Genomic DNA, 10,150 nt, shown 5'->3' on the forward strand with positions numbered 1-10,150 from the left:
AGTTAAATTTCGAGATATTTATTAGCAATTTAGAAAAAACTGCAAGATCCTATCAGAAAAAGTATGTGTTAACTATGAAAATCTCGAATGTATCGAAGTGGGTGAAGCCTTTTTTCCGCGACGCTAATTGGCCGTCTCGACTGTCTCGATTGTCTCGATCCCGTCGCAGTTGAATTCGTGCCGCTTGCAGCTGTCAGCCGCGGTGACAGATCAGGTTGTGTTGTTCGCGTCATATAAATTTGATATTTATTGTAATCCCAGCAAACACAATGTTACATGTAACATAAATGTTAGTTGTAATTTCTTACTCAACAAACAATGTAACTGTTATATAATATACGTGTTATATAACAGTTACATTGTTGAATAGGAAATTATAATTAACATGTATGTTATATGTAACATTGTGTTTGCTGGGAATATAATTTATAAAAACGAGTATTGTAATATAAATTGTAAATAGTACAACGAAAAGGCTAAAGTGGCGCGCGCTATGTGGTGTTATAGTATTACAAAATATCTGTTAATTATCGGCATCATTTGTGCTTATTAAAATGCAATAGCATTATCAGTAATGAATATTACAAACAAAACTTGGAGTTAATTGCATTAATATCTCTAATTGCAAATGCAATATGAGCAAAACAAAAAAAAAGGGTTTTGGGTGTTACATATATTCGTAGGAAGAAAGAGACACGGATTCTATTATGCAATATTGCCCTAATAGCATCAAGATGCTGAAATCTGAACGATTTAGATTTATGTGCAAAGGTGCTGCGTACGAGTTTGACGCTCGACCACTAAAATATATACTATCTGAAACGCGTGCTGCCTCTTGAGGTATGCGGGATGAGAGAGAACATGCTTGTAGGTCTCGTATGATTCGTACGGATGTTATACATATCATATTATGATTAAAAATATTTGAAAATTTATTTAAAACAATAATACTTTAAATATAATAACATACTATGAACAAGCCTTAGTATGCACTCAGTCCGCACTAGTGCAAGCAACCGAATTCGCTATAAACCCAGCGGCACACGGTGCTTGTTTTCATGCTGGATTGCTTGCTGCGTGCAAATACTCTGTTTTGATTGGTGAATTTCTATCCATCTTCACAGATGCGCCAATCAGAACAGAATATTTCCATCCAGCAAGCAAACCAATACGAAAACAAGTATTGTGTGCCGCTGGCTTTACTGTAACTTATTGCACCAAATGTACGAATTCAAATAGTCTAGCTAAAAAGAACAGACTTGATGTAAAAATTTTGATATTACGCGACCACTTAGTGTATCCAAGTAGTTCATATTACAAAGTTAAAAATATAAAGTAACACTTCTTTTTCGTTTTATTCTATTTATATCTCTTTATAAAAATCTTTTAATTAATCCACTACAAGAATTTTTCCATGAACACACTTCGACGAACGGCGTTGTTGCAACCTTCTTTATATTTATACCATATTCCATGCTTTGTTAAGACATTTTGCATTAGAGAATATCCTTTTTGAGACCTCGGTGAAATACGATTGGTCGTTTTGTTCTGCTTCTGAGCGTTCTTGTTCTCACTTGTGATAATATTCCCAAAGAAATCTTTGTACACCTGAAATAATCGCCATGAAATACGCAAAATTGATGATAATATTACTGTAAACTTTCTTAGTTATATTACATATAAAAAAAACAAGTGGGACAACTCACTACTTCCTTTAACGATGTCTCATTCTTCCCAAATTGTTTAGCATTAGTCGAACCATTGGAAGATTTATCTTGAATTTTTTCTGTAATCACAGGATTTTTCGAATTCGTTACATTTTCAGTATTATTAATTTCACCGAGACCCATCGAGATACTCGCACGTTTCAAACGTTCAACCTCCAGTTCCTGCGTGATTATCTGCTGTACAGCGTACGCGAGACACCGATGCACGTTGCAGTTAGGAAGAATACCGATGTCCAAAATGTTTCTAAGGAAGAAACACAATTACTTTTCTAAAGATTATTCACAAAGTTATCACTATTATAACTTACGGATCTATGTTGTAAATATATCCGCCTTGGGGATTTTTCTCTTGCACGAAGGACAAGCCAAATTCGAGCATCACGTTCACTATTCTAACGAGATCAGCCTTTTCTTTCGATGAATATAAGTGAGAAGGAACCGTGCGTAGTTTTGGTGCCAGAAGATCCGGCAAGAAACTGGCGACATCCATAGTCAAGGTGAAAGCGTCACGTCCACACGCTTTTCGTATCGCCGTCAGAATACCCGTGTTCTTCGCTGATCTTTGAGTCACCTACGGCACAATGTTAAATAATATTGAGTTGTGCAATGAGTAATTTCGGATTCTTCAGGTCAAATGAAATGTTCGTATTTTTGTCGTTATCATTTTGACATATTGCATGTGTCGTTTTAATCTTTTGACATCTTTCGCATATGTTATTTCATAAAATGATAACGGTATAAAAATACAATCCTTTTTTATCTGGAAAATCCAAAATTACTTATTACAAGACCCAGTAATAAGTTCACTTATATAATAACACAAAGTGATGATAAGTTTACACACATTGTGTCTGTTGATTGGATTTAATACTCACTTCGTTGAAAACCGTAGGATAAGATAATTTCACTTTCTGCGTGCGCGCCAAATGCAAATGCCATGCAATGAATCCGTAATTGGTGTAAGGCATGAGCGACCAGACCTGCTTGTGCATAACGAGCGATGTTATCAGATCGTAAAATTGAAACCACTCCAGCGACGTGGACATATTGTCGAGTTTTCGGTCGCATATTTCAGGATAATTATGAAATATTCCTTGCGCCAACTTTTCCGTTTCACCTGACGGAAAGTATCTCGATTGTAATATGTTTGAATATTTACATTAAAATTTGTAATGATCCCGAATTGCTCCTAGTTATGATAAGCCACACAGGATTATTCTCGTATAATTACCATTTTGCACCGTTTTCAAGATATTCTCGATTCTCTCGGAAATGGGAACGATTCCTCCTCTGTGCATAGGGATCGTTAGGATGCTTTTCCAAGAGTCGAATAAGTTTTTACGAGTGTCTTTAAGACCTAGAGATAAGTTATCCTTTAAATCAGTATTACCCATGTATTGTATCGCTCCTACGCAGGATCGTACGTCACAGGCGGATCTCTCTGCTATTTTGACGAGATCGCCGAAATCTAAGTTCAAGTTTTCTTTCCTCCCTATTTCCATTAGACGTTCAGCTAATCTCAAGGGACTTACTTCCGGCACTGGTATTATCACAGCGGCAGCTCTCAACGTTCTGTCAGTTTCAAGATATGAGACATGCTTCCAGGTCAAAGTATTATATGTGAGACAATTGTTAATTTTTCTTATGCAGGTTTTCGGTTGTACCAATCTCTTAATAAGCTAATTAATAGTTAAATCATATGTTTTTGTTTATTTTGAAGGAAAAACAACACTGTTAGCTTACCACTAGGTTGGTGCAGCCGGGCCTTAGCACTTTTAATTAAAATCACCTTAACGTTGGCGCGTACGGTTCGTTGCAGATGCACATCACAGGGCGCGTACAGCCGTTTGATGTCTTTTCCGGCTGACCCTTTTCCTTTTTAGTTTTCGGTGCCAGTTTCCCTTGGACAAATTTCAATAGAAGCTCGATGGACGCAGCCGGTGCGCCGTCGATCTCATCGAAGATCAAACAATTCGGCCGCGGATCAGCACCCATCACAGCTCTCATTTCTGTCGATGCGAGAAGGATCTGCCTAAACGAAAATGCAATAACACAATGTAAACGTAATAAGACAATGTAATCACACGAATTATATAGCACAAGTTTTATGTATTACCTGAACGTATCCGGACTTCTTTCGTCGCTCGCGTTGATTTCGACAACGTTATAGCCGGCGTGTCTTGCCGCTATATGAGCCAAGGTCGTTTTTCCTAATCCTGGTGGTCCACTGAGTAAAGCTATCTTCTTCAATGGATATCCTTTACTATCCACTTCCTCAACTTCCTCGTCATTCTGGTCTTTTTTCGCCCCGAACTGGGAAATTTTTGTCTTCTTCTTTGTTTTATTGACGTTTCGATTAAATACTATCTTGTCCCAAAGCTTCAGCCAATGTAAGAGCTCTCTGTTAACGGTTTCATCCGACAGTAATTCTATGTAGGATCGTGGTCGATACTTATCGACCCATAATTCGTCGTTGACTACGTCTCTTGTCTGTTGTGGATCTGTCGCTGTTTGCATCGATAATTCTTTCTTCTTTGCTATCTACAAGATTATGATGTAATAAGTACTATCGCTTAAAGATATGATTAAAAAAGAAAGTTCAAAAATAGACGTACAACTTCTTCAGCTTGAGCTTTCAACTGTCTGTAGGGTACAGAGAGTAGATTGTTAATTAGCTTGGTAGATTGTTTGACATCATTCTGCACATTTCTAACTCTGACATAGAGACGTTGAGAGTCATATGTTCTTGTGACTGCTACAAAATTCCATGGTGGAACTCGCAAAGAAATGGAATTCTTCTTGCTATATTAAGCAGATAAAAATTAAGATTATATATTATATTGAAAACAAAGTTTACATTGTAATGATTAAAATGTATGTAAATATGACTATGAAATGTTACTGATTTACTTACTTTTCATTGTACCTTGTCCTCACCACTGTACTGCCAGTATGTTCATACATCAGTTGTCTAGCATTTAATATTTTTTTAATGACATCCTGAGGTTGGTCCCATCGAAGCTTCTTGTCCTTTGGTTCCTCAGAATCGACTGAAAATTCTTATAATATCTGGTCTTCAAGATATGATTTACAAGATGAGAAATATAATCCAGCACATAGTTATCCATAAATTTATCATACCTGAGATATCATTTCCTAAGAGATCACTGATATCGCCAAACAGTTCTTCGTAAGTACGTTTCCTACTACAGCTAGGTTTATTATTGTCAATAATTGAATCACAACTGACAGGAGTAGAGATTTCAACACTGGTTTGCTGTTTGTTTCTGTTTGTCGTTTGAGATATTCCACTGGGACCAGGTTGTGATGGTTGTGATGGTTGTTTTTTTATGAACTCATCTTCATGTAATTATAACCAATTACAAGTTAGTAACACAATTATAATACAAAATATAGACTTGTTGATATAAATATATGAAAAATGTGTTATTTATATAAATTTCTATACGCGTTTATCTTAGTCAAAATAAAATCGTTGCATGAATGTGTAAAATATAATCGTACTATTTACCTTCAAAGTCTCTCAAAGCCTCGTAGTCTGCTTGGTGAATCAAATCGAATTCTTCGTCCGGATCTGGAAATTCGTCGGCCATCGTGTAACCTAACAGCAATCAAGATCATAATGCGCGTAAACAAATTAATTAAATAACTGGCATTTTCGCGACGCAACTTTGCCTGACGTTTTTTCCCGCCTTTTATCACATTCCACATGACGCATATGCATAGGTTTGTTCTTTCTGTTGCATTTTCTATGATTTACATTAATCTCCTTTTTTCCTTAATATAAATTCTTACGGGAACATCAGGAAATACAGAAAAGGATAAAATAAACACTGTGGTGCAGTAATTAATATAGCGTTATAATTTTCGCATTATACAAAAGGTATGTCTGACTTGTCGTTGAGTTGTACTACGACTTAAATTCTTTGGAGTGAAAACAGTGGCGACTCGTAGAGGAGGCTGCAGAACTAATTTTAGAAATAATGTGTCTAAACTGACACGATAAGAATTCAATCAAGAAATTGCTTATTATACTGCAAAATTCTTGTTTTCTTCTCCCAAAACTAATCATATGACTCTAACAGAATTATCAAAATTACATTACTACAATTCTTATTAAAATCATGTAAGATTATTACATATTGTAGAAAATAAACATAGATTTTATTACAAGGAGGTAAGAATGTACCGCACGCGTGTATATAATTTGCATTTTAATATATCAGTTTAATGTCTTCTTTCGTTTATTCGTTACAACCTTTTACATATTTAATAAAATAGAAATATCTTGTAGTAAGAGCACATGAGGTCAGAACGAGTGAAGGTGCTTAGTCTCGTTGCAATTGCGATTCGATCTGATGCGCGCCATGTTTTGCACGCTGTGTCGGAGATTTTCGTAGCGATATTAGCTCGTATAAATTTCTTAAAACAATATCAAGCTCATCTCTCTATGATATCTCAATTCTATTATTGCACGTACTAAAGCATTCGGTCATATTCTTGCGCTTCCAATGTGTTTTACGCTTTATATTAATATAAAATTGTACGTATGTATAATATATATATGTAATTTCATTTGTTTATTTTTTTCATATTTAATTTTCTCATTTCATAAGCGAACATAACAAATTTTACAACCTCCACAAGCTTTGAACAATTAAATTAACGTATTAATATTTAAATAATGCGGGCGTCATCGTCAGTTACGCTCAAGCAATAAATGTTAAGATTCCGGATGGCACTATTTAACTATCTTTACAAAGCTGGACGGTTTATTGAGTGAGATTAACTAATAAACTGCATGACGATTTACATACGCTTTTCCCGATTAAGTTAGAAGCGCACCAAATAGTCACGATTGCAAGTCCCTACCTACAGTAAACATCATTATACTTTTATCTAGCAAGTAAAAATATAATAAAAAAAAAAACTTAATTTGTACTGTCACACTGTCATTCGATTTCTGTCGAACAGATTACCACGCAAGCTCGCCCTGACAGCACTGGACGTGGTGAGCATAACGTGGCGTAATAACGTCGTAGTGACGTGCTTGTAACGTTCTTGGCATGTCTGTGCAGACAGAGCGTGAGCAATCGTGACTCACATTAATGCATTCATAACTTCGTCGGAAGAAACGTATGCAAATTGTTATGCAAATGAGAATACTATGTCCGAACCTAATACCTAATACAGATTCTAATTGCAGAGTTTCTTTCATTGGAGGGAAACGTAAAGATATCTGCACGTACATTGATGTTCACCCGTCCCTAACTTATCTCAACATCACGCTACGAGCGTTACCTCCTTGCGTTGGAATCACGTCTCCCAAATGTCCCACTATTTACAAGTCCAGATCGTTCAGCGCGTCTTAGGCACGTGCTGGTTGTGTTCAGCAGAAAAAGCAGCTCGGTAAGCGCTCTGTGCTGCACGGCTGATTTTTTGTCGAACAACACTTAGTGGTTTATATTTTTCCAACAACTAAACGACCCAGCATACTAAAGGCATGTTGAAAGAAATGGCGACTGCTTAGTAAATATGTTGAAAAAGCGTAAAGTACCGTTCGGAGAAAAGTAAGTTTTCTGGAGGCAATGCTAATGTATGTTCTTGTCCCTTCTAAGCGTCAACTTCAACATGTTCGCAATCAGTGTCACACATGTTTAATGCACCGACCTCAAGTACATCTTTACTCAAAATTTAATATATTAATATATTTTTAACTTTGCTTAATATGTTTGCGACCAACGTTACATGTGTATAACATTTTTCTTGGTATATCCGCATATAAACAAATCTCGTTTGTTTTACATAATTACATGGAAACAAATGTATTGTGGTCTGTAAAGAGAATTTCCTAGGCAAACTGTGGGTTACCGAATTCATAGACACATATGTGCCGCCCAAGTGTCGATTAAATACCAACGCAAGAGGCTAACGACGATGACGACTGAGTGGAGATTCGACGCAAATCAATTAATTTGTAAAGATCAATGCTATCAAAACAAACTGTCGTACATTTATAATATTGACATAGTTATATTAAAATTGCACACCTCTTGATATGGAAGCACGATTCGTGTCAACATACCCTTCCCTAATGATCGGGTGTACACGCAAGTGTCCCGAGATAAACAGTGTGAAACAAGTTTCACGTTACCCAAAATCCTGCACGTATCATAATATGGAGAAGATTGCGTCAGCCTTTTGTGCAAAAGCACAATAAATATTTTTACAAAGATGTGCAAAAAAGTTATATCAAATTTCGTGCAGAGATTATCGTAGGCGTATAGAACAACGGTATTGAATTAAAATTATGCTATATGAACAGCGTGCATGAGGACCTTCGTTATGAAGACCTAGCTTAAATCCGCGTAGAACTGCATTTCGTAGTACTCTCTCACAGAGAATTATTCCCAGACTGTACAGGTGCCAGGTAAAGTTCGATACATCCGTTCGGAATTGTGGCGTCAAAGGCATATATCTCAACGTACAAATGCAATCTGTAGACGCTGACGCAGTATCCATTTCTTTATCTTCTATGACGCCCCAGGTAAGCTTTACAATTTGGACAATTGTGATGAACGTCCATGCACTCGTCCATGCAACAAGGAATTAAACAGCATCCTAACCAACATCTAAGTATGAAGAAAGGAAGAAACTTTTCAACCACACATATATATGATGCAATGTATAATCTGAATATTCTTTGTAACTACCCCAACAACGCTATGATGACTCCCGAAATATAGGCGATCATGCCGGGTTCCGTTTTCGTTGCTGTGTCGATCTCAGCGTGGCAATGTGGGCAGATTGTATGCGTGGATCCAGGTCCAAGAGGCACAATGGTTGTAACTATGGTAGGTCCATTCGCATCTAAATAAGATATAATAACGCAATTAAATACAAAAAAATATAATAAGAACAATGAGAGCCAATTACAAATGTAATTTGTTTGTATTTCATAATATAAAATACACACAGATATAAATTAATAAAATATCAACATTTCAACCATTTCTTGTGGTCATCCTTAGCCAAAATTATTAATACAAAACAAATTGTCAGTCAATAGAGTAGTAAAGTAAAACATATATAATAAATAAAAACATAGAAATTATGCTTTAAGTCGTATTTGTTGAGAAACACATCGATAACTAATATTTACTTTCTGCTATTAGATTTTACATAAGAAATATAAAGGAAGAAAGGTATAAATAATGTTTGTGTTTGCCTAATGTTTTTTCCCTACTTCTACTGCTACTTCTACTGCTTTCTACTTCTATTTGCTGCATTATTGTTACATGCACTTTGTGGTACTTTGTTTTATATTAATAATTTTGGTTTTTAAATATAACAATACTTGTATTCAATACTTGTATCCAATATTTAAATAACTTACATGTCTGTGCAGGTGTAAAAGGACTGGCAGGTGGAACACCTCCTACAGTTTGAGAATAAGCTGGTGGGGCATATGGAGGTGGTTCATAAGGTGGCGGTGGTCCGTTTTTATACATATTGCACAGGAGACTTCTTTATCTGGTATTATTAGAATGTCACACTTGTCAATATACAACTTCTTCTCCCACTAATGTTATATTATTATTAGTTTATCAATATGACCAGAAGATATGACAACATATCATGCAATAACATATAACTATACATGTATTGAAATCAGAAAGGTCTTGACATTTAAATATACAATCACATAAGAATAATATCGATTAATACAGATAATACAGACAAGAACATTATCGATTATGCATTAATATGTATCATTTAGCATCATCAATTGTTCAAACAAGCTGAACAGTTGCAAAAATAAAACAGTCATCATGGGGACATAATTGGATTATAAATTTTCGGCAAGTGACACGATAGCAGCCCGGTTATTTTATGTCCAAATCGAATTTTCCACGAAAACTCATGAAAACGAGCAAGATCGTGGTAATGAAGTCATAGAGGTGAGATCATAGAAAGATTAGAGACCAATAAAATAGATGGTCGCTTCACGCCCAAGGCCATTGTTCGAATATGTGCGAGTCGATTGCGAAATTCATAACGCGAATCCCGAATGACATCCCCGCCCTGTTTCGTCGCGAACAGACATGACGCTGTGTAACAAGCTACATAACGTTATGTCATAATCACTTACCGTCGTGTAGACACAAGGAAATCGATTCACCGTGAATTATCACGCTCGACCACTGTTCCTAATCTTTAAACACACACACACGCGGCACTCGCATACGCGCAATGGTAAACCCGAGCCGCTCCTGATTCCGCGTAAACAATGGATGATATCGCGCAAGTGTAGTAGGCGCCGCGATATCGCTTATTTCCACGAAGCTTCTGAGGCTTAACCCCAATTCACATCGTCATCGTCACTGAGAGAATCACACGGC

The 10,150-nt window shown here is 36.3% G+C and overlaps 2 protein-coding genes across 3 annotated transcripts; both read right to left on the bottom strand.

The window, feature by feature from the left end:
* Positions 1 to 1,333: 1,333 nt before the first annotated feature.
* LOC116846975 (chromosome transmission fidelity protein 18 homolog) lies at positions 1,334 to 8,605 on the bottom strand. 2 transcript variants are annotated; one of them, XM_032821459.1, is made up of 12 exons: positions 8,462 to 8,605; positions 5,260 to 8,403; positions 4,869 to 5,087; positions 4,642 to 4,777; positions 4,343 to 4,529; positions 3,844 to 4,268; positions 3,517 to 3,759; positions 2,959 to 3,299; positions 2,603 to 2,844; positions 2,036 to 2,298; positions 1,707 to 1,971; positions 1,334 to 1,608 (listed from the first exon to the last, which is right to left on the bottom strand). In XM_032821459.1, exons 2-12 carry the CDS (start codon positions 5,339 to 5,341, stop codon positions 1,399 to 1,401), a joined length of 2,613 nt encoding a protein of 870 aa, XP_032677350.1. In that variant the 5' UTR covers positions 5,342 to 8,403; positions 8,462 to 8,605; the 3' UTR covers positions 1,334 to 1,398. The 2 variants fall into 2 exon arrangements, with proteins under 2 accessions (XP_032677350.1, XP_032677349.1); XM_032821458.1 differs by having other exon boundaries at positions 4,642 to 4,786.
* Positions 8,458 to 9,259, bottom strand: LOC116847011 (cell death-inducing p53-target protein 1). Its single transcript, XM_032821547.1, has 2 exons — positions 9,145 to 9,259; positions 8,458 to 8,618 (listed from the first exon to the last, which is right to left on the bottom strand). The coding sequence occupies exons 1-2, from the start codon at positions 9,257 to 9,259 to the stop codon at positions 8,458 to 8,460; spliced, it is 276 nt and encodes a 91-aa protein (XP_032677438.1).
* Between the last annotated feature and the right edge of the window lie 891 nt (positions 9,260 to 10,150).

Source organism: Odontomachus brunneus, unplaced genomic scaffold, assembly GCF_010583005.1.
Source record: "Odontomachus brunneus isolate Ranch 3 - 2012 unplaced genomic scaffold, Obru_v1 Obru_scaffold_072, whole genome shotgun sequence".
Lineage (NCBI taxonomy): Eukaryota > Metazoa > Arthropoda > Insecta > Hymenoptera > Formicidae > Odontomachus > Odontomachus brunneus.